Source organism: Equus quagga, unplaced genomic scaffold, assembly GCF_021613505.1.
Source record: "Equus quagga isolate Etosha38 unplaced genomic scaffold, UCLA_HA_Equagga_1.0 73442_RagTag, whole genome shotgun sequence".
NCBI classification, from domain to species: Eukaryota; Metazoa; Chordata; class Mammalia; order Perissodactyla; family Equidae; genus Equus; species Equus quagga.
The window spans coordinates 737,118-757,523 of record NW_025802777.1 but is presented as its reverse complement, the minus strand read 5'-3'; the positions used below and the strand labels follow the sequence as shown (position 1 = coordinate 757,523).

Genomic DNA, 20,406 nt, shown 5'->3' with positions numbered 1-20,406 from the left:
CTCACTACACCTGGATAATAACAAAACCTATGTTTTTAAACGCTCGGCTACCACCTCTCAGCCAAATAAAACGAAACCCACCCAGCACAACAGGGAGCGGCCTTCTGGAATGTGTTCTAGTCTATGAGGAGGTGTGGTCTGAAAATAGTGGCAGGGCATCAAAGAAATGCACGGTCCGTAAGGCAAAAGGATGTTTTTAGTGACTGCCTTAGTCCTCTCTGGCTACCGTGACAAAATCCCACAGACTGGGCGGTTTAAATAACAAACATTTATTTTCTCACAGTTCCGGAAGCTGGAAGTCCAAGATCAAGGCGCCACGGCTTCACTTCCGTGAGAGCCCTCTTCCGGGCTGGTAGACGGCTGGCTTCTGGCTCTGTGCTCACGGGGCCTTTCCTCAGTGTTTGCACACAGAAAGAGTGAGCTCGCTGATGTTTCTTGTGCTACAGACACCCATCCTGGCAGATCAGGGCTCCCCCTCATGACCTCATTTAACCTTAACCACCTCCCAAAGGCCCCCCCCCCCCCCAAATACCACCAGTTAGAAGGGTAGGACTTCAACATGTGGATTTGGGGGAGGCAAGCATTCAGTCCACAACCGTGTTTAGGCCACTGAGCCCCGTGTCCTTTGTTGCCAAGGTCAGAGACAGCACTCTGGCCAGGAGAAACCTGGGACAGCGATTGCTTTTTCTGACCCTAAAATCAGTATTCACGGTCTGCTAGTGGGACAGAACATTTGAAACTGGGAGGGGCTCAGAAAATCTGGGACACACGATGTCGTGAGCTGAGCCCAGCCAGTTTGTCCTGTCACGGTTGTCAGGTTCTTTGGGGTCAATGCCAGTCCCTCGGATGATTAGGGGCAAGCTTGATACCTACCAGGTGGTGCAAGAGGGTGAAGCCAGGACTCTGACACGTGTGCAGCATGTCAGCCAGCAGACCCCAAAATGGCCCGGCATGCCGTCGTTTTAGGCATTTGGACAGGCGGTGTATTAGTCAGGTGGGACAGAGTGCCACAGATGGGGCGGCTTAACCCACAAAAACTTATTCTCAGTTCTGGAGGCAGAAGCCCCAAAGCAAGGTGTGGGCAGGGCTGGTTCCTTCTGAGGGCCTCTGACCTGGGCTTGTAGATGGCAGTCTTCCCCCTGGATCTCCTCACAGCGTCTTCCCCTGGGGATGAGGACACCAGTTTGCATGAGGGCCCATCCTAAAGACCTCACTTTTGATTGATTACATCTGCAAAGGCCCTATCTCCAAATAAGGTCACATTCTGAGCTACTGGGGCTTAAGAGTCCAACATATGGATTTTGGGGAACAATTCAACCTATAAGAGGCAGCTTATACACAAGGTTCACCCTGAGTCGAAGGTGACACTGCTCTGAGAGTAGGATCAGCCAGCCTTTTCTCAGGTCAGGTCGAGGCACCCCCCTGAAGTGGGGGGACACAGGCCTAAGTGAGGTTCCGGACCCAGGGTGCTGCTCTGAGGGTGTTAGGCTGCTGGGCTCCCCAGGTTGGTGGGGCGCAGATGCCTGTCCAGACTTCTGACCAACCACAGATCCTGCATACCCCTCATTTCATTAGAGAAAAATTACTCCTAACACCCCTCACGCAGGAGCCTCTGGAGCTCGGCAGCTGTTGTCCTAACTCTCTCTGGGTGTGGTCTCCCGGTGAGGGCATTTCAAATGCCGCCAGGGTGTAGAAGAAAAGGTATTTACACACAATACTCACACAATTACACACAATACATCACTGTGTCCAAATGGAAAGCTTTTTCAAAAAAATTACTGAGCGCTGACACAAGGTCACCAAAATCATGGTCATTTTCCAAGGCCCAGTGTCCTTGTGGACACACCACACCACCTCCAGCAACTCAGAGAGCGGTCACTCACGTGCTGTCATGGAAGATGAGCTCAGAGCACAGAGAATTCTCTTAGTTACCTCTCTTCTTTCTTGGTGAATGACTTTCTCGAATGGCCCCCGCCCACCACCAGACCCCACCCACTTGCCTGTGCAGTCATAATCTCCCCCAGGGATCCCTCAGTTGGCCACCTCATCCTAACCAGCTGAGGGCACCCCCTCAGGGCATGCACCGCACATTAGGAACAGTGCCCTCTCCCAAGAAAGGCTGTCCACAGGCCTGCGGGGACATGCAAGTGGGTGGGATGGTTCCTGAGGGGCTCTGCCCCCCACCTGGACACAGAGGTGAAGCTGCCCACCCATGACCTGGCTGGCTAGGCCTGGGAGTGTCTTTTCCATAGACTGGCAGTTTCTGGAAGGTCTTCACTGCCTGAGTCATTAAGGAAAGAGGTTTGTCCGTGGTCTGGTAACTAGTGGCAACTGACAGTGTTCACAAAAACATCAAATTAACTCAGCTGCCTAAACAGTGCCTCTCAAGCTTGAGTGGTCCCAGAAGCCCCTGGAGAGCTGACAGAGCACCCTGGGGGCCAGCCTCCAGCAGGCGGACAGGGCTGGGCCTTGGCTAGCTGACCAGGGTGACTAGAGACCCAGGTGACTCTCAGGTGACCAGTTCGGGAACCATGGGTTCTGGGAATGGGGAACCTTGACCTTTCAAAAGCCGAAGGAAAAGTGAATTCACCAAAACATCATTCCCCGGGCCCTCTGTCGAGGAGCAGGGTCCCCGAGCCCCTTTCCCTCTTGGTGCCTGGGAATCCCCAGGCTGAAGCTGTGAGGGGTGGGATGGAGAGTGGGGGCGGTTTGCCCAGGGAGAGGGAGGGACAGGAGGTGACAGATCAGGTGGGGAGGGGTGAGGTCAGCTGCTGACAGGGAAGGATTCAGCAGGCCATCCTAGAGCCACGGGCGGGTGACCTCACAGAGCAGGAAGGAGAAAAGGGCAGTGAGGGCAGTGGCCAGAGCTGCCGGCCCTGCGGATTCCCGCCTCTCACCCAGCAGCGTGTGCCACTCAGCCTGCAACTTCTGGTTTCTCTTGCTCAGTTTCCTCATCTGTAAAAATGGGATGAAACCGGGCCGTATAGAATGCTGGTGAAGATTAAGTGTGTTAATGCAGGAAAGGAGCTCAGCACATAGTAAGCACTCAATAAATGTTAGCTGTGATTACCTAACAACTAATTATTATTCATTAGGACATTCCTCCTCTTTAAAATCTGGATGGCTGAGGACCTGCCTTCCCTCCTCCTTATCCTGTCACCTGCTGGGTCACTGCCTCGACCTTCTCACCAGGCTTAGAGGAGGTTAAACACGCTGCCTTGGGTCACCAGAAGAGACCCAAATCACCATGTCTGGAGGTCTGAGACCCGGGGGGTAGCAAGGGGAAGCCGCAGGGGGCGCCTCAGAGGTTGGGGGTGTGGGGTGGGAGGGAAAGGCGGGGTGTGGGGCTGGGGGTTGTGACTTCGGGGCATTGGGTTCCTCCTCGCAGGCCCCAGGCCAGGTGGTGGGGTGGTCACGGGCCACGTGGCCCAGCCCGGGGCACCTGAGAAGGGAGGGCTGGCCACGTGGCTGGGGTTGGGGGGCTGGGGTCTCCAAAGGTTTCATGGTGCCCGGGAGATGTCCGCCCCCCAGACATCTGCGGGGTAGGGCAAGTCCCCTCGTGGCCCGCGATCGTCAGCTCCGCGTCCCCTCGGTGGGCGCGCCAGGGCGGGCAGAGCGAGCCTGGGTCCTTGGTCCTGCGGGGCGGGCCCGGGGCTCCCGCGTCCCTGCGCCTGTCCGCGCAGTGGCCGGAGGGGTGAGTTTGGATCGGATGGCGGGATCCGGGCCCTGTAGGGCGTTCGGCGGCCCTGACGCCCCTGGAGGGGAGACCTGGCACTGCGGGCGGCGCGGCCGGTGGGGAGGCGGTCCCGGTCATTTCCCCGCGCTGCGCCTCCGCAGTCTCCAAGTTCTGCGCCTTCTCCCGCGCGTTTCCTCCATGACTGTCCCGGTCGGACGGGGTCACGGTCCGCCTGCGCCCGGGAATATGGGGCCCGGACGTCAGAAAGGAGGCGCAGGGCCAGGGCGCGCGGACCTCTGTAGAATGAATGAATGGATCAATGACTCAATGAATGAATGAACGACGCAACAGTGCCCTTAGTGGGAAAAATTAAAAGTGCAAACCCGGCTTTTGGAGGGTGGCTACCCCCACCCACGTGCCGGGAGCGCAGAGTGACGTGGTCGCCGCGGCCCAGGGGAGCGCGGTTTCGATTTTCTCCGTCCCCGGGGAGGAGCGGGGTGGGCGGGCCTGCGCGATGGCCCGCCCCCGGCCCGCCCCCAGCGCAGCGCGGGACCCGCGGGTTCCCAGCAGCGCTGAGGTCAGAGGGAGGCGGCCTGGCGTCCGAGCCGAGCGCCTGCGCCGAGCGGGGCCGAGCGGGGCGGCCGGAGCGGAGCGGAGCGCAGCGGAGGGCAGCGCGAGCGGAGCCGGAGCCCCCGCCAGCGGCGGAGACGCTGACGCCCGCCCGGCCCCGCGCCGCCGCGGCAGGCCCGGCATGGAGGAGGAGTGCCGGGTGCTCTCCATCCAGAGCCACGTCGTCCGCGGCTACGTGGGCAACCGGGCGGCCACGTTCCCGCTGCAGGTACGCTCCACCCCGGCCCGGCCCGGCCGGCCTTACGTAACTCGGCTGGTGTCCCCGCGCCCGGCAGTGCGGGCCCGCTGCGGGGTAGCCGCAGCCGGGCCGAGTGACCTTGGCCGGGCCACCGAGGCAGCCGCAGGTCCTAGTCTGGAGTGCGGGGTGCCCGATGCGGGCTCCGGAGGCGAGTGCTTTGCGGGGGCGGGGGGCACACTCGGTGGGCCCCTGAGGGTGGGAGGGAATGGGGGGCGGGAGAGATTAGTTAGGCTGGAGCCCCCGCGCACTCGCCAGCCTCCGCCCCTTCCCTCCGGCCCGGCCAGCTGCGGGCGGGGGCTCCCTGGAGGCGAGAAAATGCTTCGCAGCGGCCGGGGCGTCACGCGAGCGGGGGTCCCCGGAGCGGAGGAGGAGAGAGGATAGGCAGGTGCCTGCAGTGCTCACCTGCCGGGCGCCCCGGATTCTGTCCCTGCCCCCTGTGGGAGGGAGGAGTAAGCTCATGGATAGTGAAGCCCCCGGGCGAGCGGCTGACCTTCCGGGAGGTGGTCCCCCGGGACGGGGATGGGGCAGACGAGGCCTGCCTGCAGATGTTAGCTCTGAAGAAGAAAATCCCAGAAACCAGTTCAGTCCCATGCAGGGTTTGACTTTAGAAGCCACCTTCTAAATGTGTTAGGCTTTCCTTACTGGCCATCCCCACAAGCTCCCCTCGCTCCGCCTCTGCCTCGTGTGTCTGTCCTGGTTGGGCGCTCACCCCATCTCATTGTGGCTCACTGACCGGCGCCCAGTCCTTCCTGTTGCAGCCCCAGGGTTATGGCTGCGTGGCCCTTGAAGGCACAGGAGGAGGCCTGGGTGTGGCGGGGTGTCGTGCTGGGCCAGAGGCAACGCTGGGGTGACCAGCACTTCCTTGCCTTGTTGGCCTGTCTGCACAAGGTGATGACTCTCCTGTACCGTTCACCTTTGGCTGGTGTTTCGGGGCCTGACCCCGGGCTAGGAACAGGTCTCGGCAGGTCCCATGTCCCCTGCTGTGCATGCTTAGTCCTTTGCTGGGCCCTGCAGGACATAAAAGGCCATGGGTCACTGCCACCTGCGGAGTGCAGGCTGGCTGGAAGGACTGTAGGACGGGTTGGAACTGCCTCCCAGTAGAGTTTGAGGGTTGACCTGAGGCTGCGATGCCCAGCGCCAAGGGGGAAATAGTGGAGCAAAGACTTGCAGGTGGAGAGGTAGCAGGGTTCAGTCCAAAGCAGGGCGGCCGCCACTCATCGGCGAGCACCATTGAGAAGTGTGGGGTGCTTAGTGCACAGTCCTGTCCTTGCCCCTCTCACTCCAGCCAGTGGGGAGCTGACTCCCCAGAGTGGTCAGGGTGCTAGCCTGGGATTGTCCCCCAGCCCCCGCTCTTGGCCGCTGCTCTGGATGGACTGCCCGCCCCTAGCCCCTCGGGGAGGGGGAGACTTGGCAGTTAGGTGGGTTGTGCAGGCAGGGCCACTGGGGGGACCTGTGCTTGCGGGGGAAGGTGGAGGGCAGCCTGGGAGGATGGGACCAGGCTGGGCTCTGAGAACAGCTTCAGCTCCCTGCCCAGCGACAGGAGCATCCCAGCACGGCATTCGCCAGGGTGCCGTGGGACTCGCCCCCAGCAGAGGCGCACGGGCCCCTGCTGGCTTCTCCATGCCCTCTGCCCTGTCCTCCTCCCCATCCACCTGTTGCCGTGCCCTTTTCCTTTTCCACGGGGCAAACTGTCCCTTGCTCAGCTCTTCCCGGGTCCTGCAGTGGTGTCCCTTGTTCCTGAATTTCCAGGCACACGCTCTTAACTTCCACACCTACTCCGGGGGAGGGGACTCCTCCAGATTGCCACCTGGGGAAGTAAGTGCCTCTTAAGGACCAAGCTGTTATTCTTACCTGGGGTCTCCCCAGTGCCCAGCATCCTTCCCTGTGGGCTTGACGGCCATAGGCTGGGGGGGTGGAGAAGTGTGTCATCTCCTCCCTCCTGTCATCCCTGGGGCAGGAGTGACCCCTCTGTCTCTGATTTAATCGCCCTGCATTTTGCTCCCCTCGACGTTTGTGAGGCCCAGGAGGAACATGGCGGGCGGGTGTCATGGAAGGCAGGGCCTCTTCACTGGGGTCGTGACCTTGAAGAGGCCACCTGCTGCCTGGAGCCCTGTGGTGCTCAGTCGCCTCCTCTGTGGAATGGATGTGAGACCTGCCTCACAGGCTGTTTTAGGACTGGGGGAGATGGGGAGTGAGCAGTCTCTTGGAGGTGCCGGCTGCTGCATGAGGTGGGCCGGGGGTGCCTTGCTCACCTCCCAGCATGCAGAAGGACCAGGCAGGAAAGAGCGCTGGGTGGCACCCACATGTGCCTGGGGCGCCTCGTAGAGGCCGGGACCGCTGTCAGGAGTGGGTGTGGGTTGGGTCTTGGCTTCCTTCCCTGCGTCCTTTGCCCTAATGACCTCCCCCTCCTCTTAATTACAGTAATAAGATGTGGTCTTGAGGGATGGGGAGAGCAGAAGAGAGGGGGAGGTGCAGGGCTGGTGGTGCTGAGACCATGCTCCCCCGCAGCCGGGCCTCAAACAGGCCTCTGCTGGTGTCCTCGGGTGGCCCTGACAAAGCGCCACGAAGCAGGCAGCTCAACAATAGAAGGTCATTGTCTCGCAGTCTGGAGGCTGGAAGTCCACAATCCAGGGGTCAGCAGGGCTGGTTCCTCCCGAGGCCTCTCTCCTTGTAGACGGCGTCCCTGTCCCTCTGTGTGTGTCTGTGTCCTGATCTCTTCCTCTTATTAGATGACCAGTCAGATTGGGTTACAGCCCACCCTAGTGACCTCATTTTACCTTTTACCTTAATCCCCTCTTTAAAGACCGTTTCTCCAAATACTGCCACATTCCAAGGCTCCAGGGATTGGGGCTTCAACAGAGGAATTTGGAGGGGACCCAGTTCAGCCCATCACAAGAGCAGTTTCCAGACGCTTCTTAGTCCAGAGGACACTTTCTGCCCTTAACCCCTGAGCGCTTCCTTGGCCCAAGTCTGGGTTCCTTGTCAGTCTGCACCTGCTGCCTTTGGCCCAGGCTGCTCGGCTCTTGTGGGATCAGTCTGTTAGCGCTGCAGGATGCTCCACAGGGTCCCACGTGGGCATTTTGCTCCCCCACCCCGACGTCTAAGCCCCACTGCAGTGGGGAGGAGCTGGGAGATGGGTGGGGGTGGCCTGCTGACCGGCTTGCAGCAACCTCACCAAGTGCGGCATGGGCTGGGGTGGGCAGAGCCTGGAAATGGCCTTGGAGTCCCGCACTTGCCAATTGCAGCCGGGTTTCCATGCCTGGACACCCAGAGCTGTGCTTAGGGGATTATATTCTGAGTTTTGATGGTCACCCTATAGCTCGAGACTCCAAAGGTACGCCTGTTCACACAGCTGAGTGTGGGAAGAGAACTTAGAAATGGCGGGAGGAGGTTGGCTCTGTCTGGGCCCCCCAGATCTGCCCTCCTGCTACTCAGAGACTGGAAAATGCATGTGAGGGGTGCCAGAGAGGCCACCTGTGGGGACTGACCCCGCGGCCCCTCATCTGGGAGTTCTGGCTCAGAGGCCTGGCCCTGCCTTCTGAGCCTTTTTCAGCCTCCTCGGCAGAGTGAGAGCAGTCCCCTTGGCAGTCAGGAGTGCGGGCTCCCAGGGTGCTGCCTGGACGGAGCTCTGCCCACGGTGCCAGCACAGCTGCTTCGCGGTGAGCGTGACACTGATTTGTGCCGGCTGGACGCCTGCGGCTCTGGGCTTCAGGGCCGTGGTTCCCAAACTGCTTTTGGCCAGGTCCCCAAAGCACACCGCTTGCTCACGGTGTCAGGCCGGCAGCCCGGGGCAGCCGCCTTCCCCGGGAAGAGAAGAATGCTGTACAGCAGAGGAAAGAGCAGAACCTTGACCTTGTTTCTGGATTTCTTTCCGGGCTCGAGTCTAAAGTACCTTTTAGTGGCTGAGGGGAACGTGTTATTGTGACCAGCAACAGAGGAGATAGAGCATGGGGCAGAATGATCCGGTGTTTGCAGAGCGCAGGGAGGGTGAGGGCAGACCCGTGACCCCATCCCCTCCTCACCGCCCCCTGCATGGAGAGGGGGCTGCCAGTCAAGGGCAGACAGGCCGTGTGACATGTTGGGGACAGCTGTCTCTGCGGGGCTGAGGGCTGTTTCCAGCAGAAGTTCCTGTGAGAGATGAGAGGACGCTGGAGGAGGATTGAGCAGAATTGTAGGCTGACCGGTAACTGGTAGAAGGGACATGGACCCCCCAGGCTGATCTAGATGACAGCAGTCACATGACACGTGTTCCCTCTTTTCTAATTCCAATTTCCTATGAAAGTGGCTAACGTCTTGCAAAACAAGCCACCACGAGGATCTTAATGACTGTGACCCTTGTCCCTGCCTGGCACTAACCACTCTCCCAAGGGTGGTCTGGGCAGGTGGGGCCCTGCCTTGGAATATTCCAGAGCTTCCCCACTCCTGCTGTTCTGAGCACCCTGCCTCCCCAGTGAGGGCAGATCGCCTGGCTGCCGAGTTAACCTCACTGCCGGCAGAGTGGGCTGGCGGTGCAGCTGTGAGGCGGCCGTCTGGCCGCGGGGAGCATGCGTCACCACCCAAGGCTGAGGGACCGGAGCATGGCTTCAGGCCCCCTGGCACATGTAGCCACCCTCGAGGAGGGACATTTTGCCCAGGAGGGCAGCCCGAGGTCTGCACTGGGGCAGAGGACGGGAGCCCGCGTTGACATCCTCTGGCTGCCGTGGCGCGTAGAACTGGAGAGGTTGATCGCCTCCTTGCGTCCTGGCCATCACTGCTCTTTGTGTCTGCACGACTCCGGGACGTTTGACAGTGCTCTCCCGGGTGCAGTCTGCGCTGACGGTTGCCGTGTTTCCCCCGTGCGTTGGCAGGGCTCGGAAGCTGGAGCCAGTTCCGAGCCATCCCGCCAGCCTGGGACTCAGGCCGTGTGTGCGGACTCCTCCCTTGGCGGGAGACTGGCTTCTCCCTGTGTGCCGTGCGCCTGTCCACACTTCTCCTCCAACAGCAGGTGGGGGGCCTTGCCACATGCCAGACATTGATTAGGGGTGACAGGCAGCGTATCCGATGCTAAGACCTCTCCAGAAATGCCTCCGGTTTTGGCTGGCTGGGAGTCTCTGTGGCCCCTCTCAGCTATGAGAGCCCTGGCTGTTTGGCGTCAGCTGTGCTTGCGTGGTCTCGTGTGGCAGGTCTTCCTCAGCAGCCGGAGGGGGGGCGGCACGTACTCGGGGGAGCGGGAGCTTGCTCTGTCGCGGGCCCTCTCAGCCGAGACTCCCAGCCCTTTCTGAAGTGGGAGTGGGTTTGGTGGTAGAGCCCAAAGCTGGGGCTTTGGCCACTGCCAGCCTTCATTCAGAGGCGCTTGGGAGGGACTCACAGAATGGGGGTCTGGGCTTCCTCCCATGGGCAGTGGCAAGCCCTTGAAGGTTGGGGTTTAGCGGGATACACCAGGGGTCGGGGGAAGGGGCAAGGAGAATGGTGGCGGGGAGGCCATTCAGACTCACAGGAATGGGAGTGAGGATCCTGAGCCAGGCCTGCAGGCTATCCTTGCAGAGATGGGGCACGGAGACGCTTCCCCGGGCCCCTGACTGGGGTGGGGTGGGGAAGCTGGAGGCGGAGGGCAGGCACCACCAGGGTCAGCCAGGGCGGTGCTGGGAGGGGGAGCCGCTGGCCCGGGGCAGCAGGGGTTGGTGGAGGGGGGTCCATCCCTGCCTCTCAAGGCCTCCTTCCCGCATCCTCCCTGGGTCTAGATTAGTCAGTTCTTCCTCTTTTTTCTTAAAACAAGTCTTGTCTGGATGTTTTTGCCGTGTGCTGGTGAATGTTAAAAAACTGTCTCGGGGTGGGGGAGGGCCAGTTCCTGTGGTGTGAGTACATCCACCCGGCTGACGGTAAAGTGCTGGCTGGGGTTGGAAGAGATGCCTCATGGCCTCCATTGGGTAGAATCCTGCCATGCCAATCCAACGGATGCAGAAGGCTCAGGAGCCTGGCTAATGGTGAAATACAGCGGACTAATTAGGGGGTGGTGGGGCTCGGCTATTTCTTATGTTTGCTTAAGATGTAATTTATATGTGTGGTTTCATGACTCAGTTCTTAGTAATGGCTGTGTGTAAAACTCACTTGCAAATTGCATTGCTCACCATGTGGCCTGCATCCTCAAAGCCTGCGACGGTGTATTGGTCCTCCTCTCATTCGCATCGCTCCGATGTCCTCTTCTGCCCATCAGCTGGAGACAACTCTGCGTCTAAAGGGTTCGTGTTGTTGGACCAGACTGGCTTAGCTAATCTCTGGTTTGCCACAGGACAGAATCACGGGAGAGACTGTCAGATTTAGAGGTTCCGCCCACACTCCCGTGGGGTTGTGCAAGGGTGAGCCAGGGCCACCGGGGCCATTCTTAGAATTCTGAGAATTTGCAGGAGCCCACAGGCCATTGAGCTCCAAGGTTTACTGTAAAACTGTGTGGTTCTCACCTGTGAGAATACTTAGACCAGCAGTGCTCTCCCACAAATTGGCCCGTATGGGGTGGTCTTGACAGGCAGGAGGGTCCACGGGGCACCCTGGTCTGTTGCCACATGATGTGATTCGCGTGATGGCTGCCGAGGTTACAGGAACTTGATCTGCCCGCACACCGGGCAGGCAACCGTTGGGGAGAACCCGGCTGCTCACGGTGTGTGGGGGGCCAGGACACAGCGCTGACCCCTGGCCGAGGATCAGTCTGTGTCCGGGTCCCCTGTGGGTGGGGGAAGATGAGGTGTGTCAGGCAGGGCCAGTCCAGAAACAGAAACCAGAGTGATTATTTTCACAGAGAATTTAATAGAGACAGCTGTTAAGGCAGATATTGGAAGAACAGAAAAGGGAAAAAAAGGGAACATGAAAATTTAGTGGAGGAGGCACCTGCCGGCAGCTGATACCACGGGATCAGAGAGAAGAGATTGTGGTCGTTAGGAGCTCTGGGAGGAGGGGATCCGTGGGCGGGGGGGAGGGTGGTGACGAGGCATTCTGCCAGCGATGGGAAATCCAAGAAGTGGATTTAGCTGCTGCTAGAGGAAGCCCATCACTGTGCAGGAGCAGAGCGCTGGGATAAAGCCACCTGGAAGGGGCAGGACCCTTCTCTTCTCCCAGTGTCTCTCTCCCTCCCTGTTGCAAATGCCGTTGGGAGCCACTGGCTGAGCAGGGATGTGATTTCCAGGGTCGCAGCCCCAGCATCACAGGGCGCGTTTGAGCTGCAGACTAGATTTAAACCACAGGACTCTCCTTCCTCTGGGGTCTGAGGGCTCCGTGGTGGAGCTCGGCCCCTCTGCGTGGTCTTTCTCTGAGTCTCGCTCAGCCCCGCACCTGCCGTTTGAGAGGTGCACTCACACTAGCATGGGACACTGACTAGTAAGCTGATGTCGCTGCTGGTATTTGAAATGGAGATGCCAGCCTGGCGGCTTAGCTCTCTCTGTCTTTTAGAAGCGGAAAATAGCGACTTCCAATTTGCCAGCTCCAAAGGATTAATTATCTGCACATCCAGAAGCAGTGGAGCAGGATATTTTGGCAGGATTTTCGGGATTTGTGTCATCATTGCTTCCAATCTGTTTCCTCAGAATTGATTAGAATTGTAAAGCATTTGAAATACTGCAGGCTATATCCGTGTATAGGAGGCCGTGAAATCTGGCAAGTCAATTTGCAAAGTGCCCATCTTAACTTCTTAGTTAAAAAGACTGTTGACTTTTGTTTTATTATTTTAAGTCCTGATAATACCGGCCTAAAATTTTTAAGAAGACTTGTTAAATACGAGTCATAAATGTATAGCTTAGCGATTTCACAAAGTGAGCGCTCCATGTCCCCGCCACCCACGTGAAGAAGAGAATGCGCAGCACCCAGAAGCCAGCTCCCGGTCGCGCCCCCGCCTCCCCGCTCTCCTCGTTGCCCACGCCAGAGCTTTGCCTGTTTTTGAACCTGACGAGGAGGCTTGAAGGTTGGTTGGTGGTGTCAGATGAAGGGGAAAAGAGGGTGGGGAGTTGACACAGAGGAGAAGGCAGGGACGGCCAGGGCAAGATGGCGGAGGGGTGGGCCCTGGGACCAGCTTCTCCCCTTGGTTCTGACTCCCTGTCTGTCTGCCTCTCTCTCATATACACACAAACTGAGTTTGTTGAAACCTCTCACCCACCGTCTGCCCCCTCCCTGCCTTGTCTCTGTGGACCAGAATTATAAAAAGGTCCTTTGTCCTCCTTTTCCTGGAGTTTGGGGGAGGGCGAGGGTCTCAAGGGCAGCGGCCACGTTAACTGGAAGTCCTGGCTGTTGATCGCTGAGCCCCTCAGCGCCCCTTGGCCTCTTTCTCCTCAGTCCCCGGCCAGTCCGTTCTCCGTCATCATCAGTTGAGCTCTAGCCGTGACCCCAATCCCCACACTCCGGGCGGGGCCGAGGTCTGTGGTGGCCCTTGGTGGCCTCAGCTGTGGAAGTGGACGTCCCAGGGGCCCCCAGCTGAGACCCGGCTGGCCGGGAGGGAATGGAGGGGAGACTGGGCACCCCCTGTGGGGGGCTGGGGCCTAGAGCAGGGGACGAGGATGGCAGACACAGACATGGGAAATACGTGTGGTGTGTGTATCAAATCAGCGAATACTCAGTAAGCCCTGCTCTGTCCCCACGTGTCCCAAAGAACAGGTCCTGCCCTCCTGGAGCCCTGACCGTCACAGAGGGCAGCGGCGACTGACCCGCAGCACGGATGCAGTGGGGCCTGGAAGGCCATGGCCGAGAGGCTGGGGCCTTGGAAGCGGAGTGGGGGCGATGGAGCTGGGAGAGTTGGGGAGAAGGTGGAGGACCCTTCCGGGCAGCCTGGTGCAGGCAGGCGGCAGGGTGGGCCCCGTGTGTGCCCCAGGGAGCTGCCGGGATGGAGCGGCCAGCAAGGGGTGTGCTTCCCTCAGGAAGGGTGTTGGGAGGTGGGGGGTAGCTCTGAGAGGCCCTGCTGGTGGCCTGGGTGGCATGGAGCAGACAGAGATGGGGAGGCAGAGGTCCCGGGACTCGGTGAGCTGCGTCCCGGATTTCCAGGCATGGTTGGTCCTGTTCACGCTGATCCTGGCGGATGACGTGGTTTTCGTGGTCTGGCCTTGTGGGGGGACAGCACTCCCAGTTTAGTCCCACGTCCCAGCTGTGGGCAAAGCCAGAGCCTCCGAAAGGAAAGATGATGACCTTGTCCCGGTGGTGGGGGCCGGCAGGACAGCTCAGCTGTCAACACACATGGAGCCCAATTTAAACACCTGTCTGTCATGACGTGGTTTCATGTGGCTTCAAAGTCGGGGCCGGCTGAGAGCTTGTTTGCACTCGAGTGTCCAAAGGGCAAATGGTGGATGGGTCCATATATGAGTCCCCAACCTCCCCTGGTGACATCGTTCATGTAGGGTGGGGGATGCGAAAGGAGGGCCTGAGTGATGTCCCTCCTGCGCTGATGGCCCCGAGGCCACTCCCTTTGCTCTTGGGGGTGGCTGCCTGGTGCCCGCAGGTCTGGAGGACCTGGCCGGGCCCTGGTACACGGCTCACGCTGGATTGATTTGCTCCTGGGTGTTTGGGCCTCGCGTCCTGGTGGGTGATGGCTCGTGGCTTCATCCCCAAGCACAGGGCCCTGCACCTGAGGCCTTTGTGCGGCGCTGGGTGGTGGTCCTCCGGCAGCTGAGATGGCTGGCTCTGCGGAGCGATGCAGTGGACGCTCTGAGAGGCAGGGAGGGAACCACGCAGCAGGGCCATCGTCCTGGGTCCGCCTGCGACAATGTCGGCGGGGGCCAGCCTGGAAGAGGCAGGTGGAAGAAGCCTGTGGGGCCTGGCAGGGACCCAGGGTAAGGGTGGCACATGGAGGCCAAGAGATGGGCTGAGAAGTGTCCTGATGTCTGCCCCCTCTGACAGCCATTGGGTGCGGGGGCCCCCACAGAGAGTGTGCCTTGTCCCCCCGAGGGATCTGCAGTGTCCTCTATGTCATAGCGTCTGAGAGAATCAATACTGAATGAACGTGGACAATCAGAAGAGTAAAGATAAGCACCAGGAAGGCTCTCTCTGGTTCTCTCCCTCTCACCACGAACACCTGTCAGCATTGGCTTCTGGGCCATTTCTTCCCTGTCATTAAAGGAAGAGCTCCCACCTTCCATAAACTCAGCTCTTCGCTCAGTGATGGCTTTAGCTTTTCTCCGTCGCCTGCTCTGTATGCTCTGTATGCACCCAGGCTGGGTGCCTTCTTTTTCCCCAGCTGACATGTGATGACAGAGGGGCTGCCAGCCAGGCTCCTGGGGAGGGAGCAGTCAGTTGTGTCCCCGAGTGGGGGAGCCCTTGGCCTTCCCTCCTCGTCTGAGTGGGGGCTTGAAACCTCATACCGCCCTTCAGCACCCTGACCGATGGACGGCTCGTGGGTTTCTTTGAGCACTTTCGTTTGGTGGGATTCCAGAGGGATTGAAAGTGCTTCTCCATTGAGTTCCAGCAGGAGGGCTGTGGCCTCTGAGTTTCTGCCCTTTGGGCTGGTTGCTCCCCAACATATTTCTTAAATAAAGGAGTGAACAAGTTCATCAGCAGACATGTACAGCACCAAGAGTACAAATACCTGGCCCAACTCGGGGAGACCCTCCTGTTCCCCACGTCGGAGACCCTCCAGCCTGTGCTGGGGACCTGCACTCGCCCGGCCTCAGTCCACTCCCCTCCTCCAGCCTGGCCCCAGGCCGTCGGTCATCGGGCACCTGCTGTGGGGCAGCGGACCGCCCGGCTCTCTCAGACCTGGTCCTTCTCTGTGTGTCTTGCAGGTTTTGGGGTTTGAGATCGACGCGGTGAACTCTGTCCAGTTCTCAAACCACACAGGTAAGGTGTTGACCTCAGCGTCATCATAGAGCTGAGTGTGGGCACGAGAAACGGCCCTGTAGACATCTGGGGTCCCACCCCTTATGTGACAGGTGGGGAAATGGAACCAGAGGGCTGCCCAGCATGGGAGGGCGGGGGCCGTGGTCTGGCCTGCTGCCTCTGAATCTCCGCTTGGCTGCTTTGGAGCTGGGTGACCTGGGGCCTGTGGCATAACCTCTCGGTGCCTCAATTTCCTCCTCCGTAAAACAAGGACAGTGATCCCAGTTCCTACTCTAGGGCTGTGCTGTCCTCTGAGTGATGTGCCAGCTCATGCCCCCCGCTGTCTACTGGGGTGACACCGCGGGCCGTGGGGAGGGCCCCACATGTTCATGCTGCTGGTGCACAAGTGGGTGGATCCTGATTTCTCTATTAAAACCAGTGCCTGGGGCAGCTTGTGTGGGTGTCTCAGTGCACGAGGACCCGAGGATTTCTGTGCACGGACTCCTTGAAGCAGAGTTGCTGGCTCAAGGGTATGTGAAGGTCACTGCCCTCGGAAAGCCCTCGAGTTGTCAGGCGAGCTCCTGAGCTCGGGCTGCGCTGGCCCGTGATCCCCACACCGTGCGGAGCGGGAGAACAAAGCCTCTCGGTTCTTGGAGACGTCGCCACGTCGCCTCTTCTGAAATTACCTGAACCCAGGAGGAACCCTGGGAGCACAGAACGTCCCAGAAACAGCCTGGCGTTGGTGCCAACAGGATACGAGGGCAGGTGCTTCAGGGTCAGCCCGCACGGGGAAGATTTTCCGTAATTCTCTTGGGTGCGATTCTTCTTGGAAGGGAGGGGGTGTTGCAATCGAGAGGGAGCAATTGCATGCCGGGCCCTGGTGAAAAGGCTGTGGTCCTTTCCTGCCTTTGCTTCTGCCGAATGTCCAGGGTGCTCGGAAATGTGGAGAAGTCCCAGAAAGTTTAAGTCAAAACAAACAAATGAAAAGTCGAACTCGATCCAGCGAACTTCTCTGAATCCTTTGTGTTTTATTGGCTGTTTTAACCACCCTCTTGCCCTCTTGTTTTTTTTTTTTTAAGTAAATAAGCCAAACTGGCTTGGACATTAAACAATGGAGTTAAATTTATTGCTGAATGTTATGTTGTGCCACGATCAGCATTTGTTCAGCTAAGCAAAGACCTGGCCTAGAAACTCCTGCGCCCTTTGCGCCAGATTCCGGGTGAGGACGGGAGCTTCTGGGGGCTTCACTAGTGATTGGCTGTCTCCTGGGCTCCCGTGGAACCTTCTCAGTTGGTGGTGGACAGGCCGTCCTGAGGGCTCCCAGACAGAAGGGGGCCTCTGGTCTGCCCCTGGAGGGATGGATGGATGAAGACAGACTCCCTCCCGCATGCTTGGGAGCCCACGCAGGTATGGGGCTGGTTAGAGCCAGGAGGAGGACGGGGGCTTCCCTTCCAGGGGGGCCCACCCCTGTGGTCCTGGGAGTCCCCCGGGATAGGGAAGAGCCCGCTGCCCCCAGCCCAGCCGCCCCCAGATGCTGTTCAGGGCCTGCCTGGCCAGGGGACCCCTCAGGCAGCTCCCATCTGTGGGCGGCTCTGAGCACCTTGTGTTGGGCCCACGGCGCTGTCTGTGCAGCCTAACTGGGGCCTCCAGGGCAGGCCTCCCCGGGGCCACCCTGTGGCTCAGGTGCCACCACCCCAACCGGGAGTAGCTAGGTGAGGCCTCACTGTGCCCCTGAGCCCAGGTACCCCTTTCTGCTGTTCCCCTCCCCCCTGCCCACACTCTGCTGCTCAGAACTGAGGCTGGTGTTTCTTTTATCCCAGCGCCCATGGCAGTGTGGCACGTGGTACCTGGGGAGCTGGTGGTGAGGACTCATAACTCAGCCGCTCCCATGCAGCCCCACGGCCGCCATTCCCGGGGAGTAGAGCCAAATCGCTCCCTGTGTGTATAGGACGCCCATGGGGCCCTGTCTGTTCTGTCCTGGGCTTTGGACCCAAGAGTACTTGCTATTTTTACCTTTTTTTTTTTTTAAGAACAGAGGCGCTTTATTATTTTTTTTACTGCACTCACCTCCAGCAAGCATCTGTTAAGGCCTGTCTATACGGGGAGAAAGATTTACTGCATGAGCCGTGTGTGAATCACCCGGTTAGAGAGGCTGTCCCCATTCATGAGCACCCTTGTCCAGCACTGTGCTTCTCGAGCTGTCTGGCAAAGGCCTCGCTGTTGTGTTAGTTCCACCATGGGTCCTACTGTGTGCTCGGTGCTCAGCTCAGGCTATGCATGACCGGCCTTGAGGGTTCAACCACAATCTGTCTATACCCTGCTCCACAAGCCTCCCCATAGATCCCACACTGGGACGCCTGAGCCATGTAGAGGCTCTGACCACTTCAGCCTGCTTCTGCTTGTCTCCTGGGGTCGGGGTCGCCCGGTATAGCAGCTCTGGTCCCAAGTACGCAGTCCTGCCAGCCGACATCCGCCCACTCTTCCAGGTCAGAAATCCCTTTTTTCTTTTTAAACAACATCTTTACTCAGATATTTACATGCCGTGGAATTAATTCTCCCACTTGAGTGTGCAATTCACTGGTTTTTAGTGTAGTCACAGAGTTGTGCGACCATCACCAGTATATTTCCAGAACACTTTCATTGCCCCAGCAGAAACCATACCAAAGTAACTCTACCTGTTAGCGGTCCCTCCTCATTCCTCCTCCTCCCAGGTGCTGGCAACCACCAATCCACTTTCTGTCTGTGGCTTGCCCGTTCTGGACATTTCACGTAAATTGGAATCATACAATAGATATGTGGCCTTTAGTGACTGGCTTCTTTCATGCAGCCTAATGTTATCAGAGTTCATCCATTTTTAGCATGAGTCAGTATTTCATTCCTTTTTAAGGCTGAATCGTATTCCACTGCCTGTATCTACCACATTTTGTTTATCCATTCATTCAGTGATGGACATTTGGGGTTATGAATCATGCCTACTATGAATCATGCTACTGTTCCACAAGTGTTTTTGTGGACGTGTTTTCAGTTTTCTCCTGTTTTCACCGAGGTATAGAATTGCTGGATCAGATAGTAACTCTGTGTGTAGTTGTTTGAAGAATGGCCAGGCTGTTTTCCAAAGTGGCCGCATTATTTTACATTCCCACCAGCGACGTCCGAGGCCTCCAGTTTCTCCCCGTCCTCTCCAACACCTGTTATTATTTGTCTTTTTTATACTAGCCATCATAGTGGGCATGAAGTGGGATGTCATTGTGATTAGAGTCAGAAATCACTCTTAAGATTGAGGCCAGAGAGCCTGCTTCCTGGGGGAGCAGGTACTCCAGAGCCGGGCTGGCAAGCTTTCCCTGTAAAGAGCCAGATGCTAAATGACTGAGGCTTTGCCACTCTTGTGCTGTTGGAGCACGAAGCAGCCAGAGAACAGTGAGTAAAGAAGTGGGTGCGGCCGTGTTCCAGTAGAGTTTAAACTTTATTTATGGACACCAGAAATGGAATTTCATATCATTTTCACAAATCATAAAGTATTCTTGTTTCCCAACCATTTGAAGATGTCATAACTGGTTCTTAGCTTGGAGGCTGTACAAAAACCCGTGGCTGGCCAGATTTGGCCCAGGGGCCATGGTCTGCTGCCTCCTGATCTCAATCAGGGTTTCTGGAATTTGTGTGTGTCTGAGAATCGCCTGGGGCCTTGTGAAAACTGAGTGCGGGGCTCCAGGGAGTCTGGCTCGCGGGCCTGGGCAGGGCCTGAGAATCTGCATTCCGGATGCTGCAGTGCTGCGATCCGCGTCCGAGACCCCCGTGGATGGGGAGGGTCTAGGCTGATCATGAGAGGTGGCTGGGTTGGGGTAGGCAGGCTTTGGGGGCTGAGGGAGGCTGAGGGAACGTTTGCAGGGGGCAGGGATAGCCCTGGTGTTCCTAGGGTGGATCCCCACTGTGCCAGGGGTCCCCAGGACCACCCCCAGTTTCGGTGACGGGCTGGGAGGACTCATGGCTATGCTGTCTGACGGCAAAAGGCCTAACCGAGCTAACTCAGCGCAGGGAATGGAAGCATGAGGGGAGGTCGGGGACACCAGGTGCACGCTTCCAGAGCCCCTCCCACGGAGTCACGCAGGACGCACTTAACTCCCCAGCAAGGAGCCGTGACAACACATGTGACATGTCGTCTACCGGGGAGCTCGTCAGAGATCAGCGCCTGGGATTTTTATGGGGGCTGGTCCTGTGGGCAGCTTCTGCCTGGCATGCACCGAATTCTCGCCTCTCAGGCAAAGCAGGTGGTGGCACAAAGCACATTGTTCTTGCAAACAGTGAGCCTCTCTTCTCAGTTCTGCGAATGGGGGAATGCAAGTTACAAGACGCCAGTGGGGGCCGGCCTTGCAGCTGGCCTTTCTGGGGACAGCCGTCTCAGGATGGCTCTCTGCTCAGCTTTCCCCAGCCCGCATTCTTACAGGCCCTCTTTCAACAGGCAAGGCCCCCACCCCAATTCATTTTCTGCCCTCTGGGACGTGGAGAGGCTCCCCCAGGGCCCGCCTTCCAGGGCAGCGCCAGGCTTTGAAGCAGCGCCTGCCCACCCAGTGTGCTCAAGTTGCTCCTTCCGCACAGGTGTCCTCGAGCTGCCTGTTAGCCAGGATCCCTGCCCCGGGGACAGCTGGAAGAAACTGGTGGCACTGGAGGTCAGTGGGCAGGGCAGGCCCAGCTGGCTTGGCGCTTACAGTTTTTAGTGTGACCAGCTGCCAGGCCAAGTGGTGAAATCCTGGGAGGAGAGGTAGCTGGTGTGGACACCAGGAGCCTGATGGCTGGGGACAGGCTGGGGACAGTGAGGGGCCTTCCCAGCAGGCTGGGACGGGACAGGCCTGCTGGGCCCGCTCTGGCTGCCTGAGGAGCTGTGTCCCTTGGGGTCACTCGCTCGACCTCTGCAGAGTTTGTTTTTTCATCCATAACCTGATGGGTTGGAGAGAGGGTCCAAGTGCCCCTCCCCTGTTTCAGAAGGGTCTGGAAGGCTCTGGACCTGTCCTGAGCCGTGGAGAAGGAGCAACTGGGCAGGAGGGCTCAAAGGTGTGGACCAAGCCCCCTTGTCTCTTTGGGAAGCCGGCCTCACCGAGGGGCTGCG

The 20,406-nt window shown here is 58.7% G+C and overlaps 1 protein-coding gene across 1 annotated transcript in view; it reads left to right on the top strand.

Moving 5' to 3' along the window:
- The first annotated feature begins 4,253 nt into the window (after nucleotides 1–4,253).
- The window catches only part of LOC124234271 (pyridoxal kinase-like), a 31,391-nt gene continuing 15,238 nt past the window's right edge, over nucleotides 4,254–20,406 (top strand). Inside the window, exons 1-2 of the mRNA XM_046651520.1 lie at nucleotides 4,254–4,514; nucleotides 15,272–15,326. Of these exons, the coding sequence (XP_046507476.1) occupies nucleotides 4,428–4,514; nucleotides 15,272–15,326 (142 nt within the window). The 5' untranslated portion in view covers nucleotides 4,254–4,427. The remainder of the gene's footprint in view (nucleotides 4,515–15,271; nucleotides 15,327–20,406) is intronic.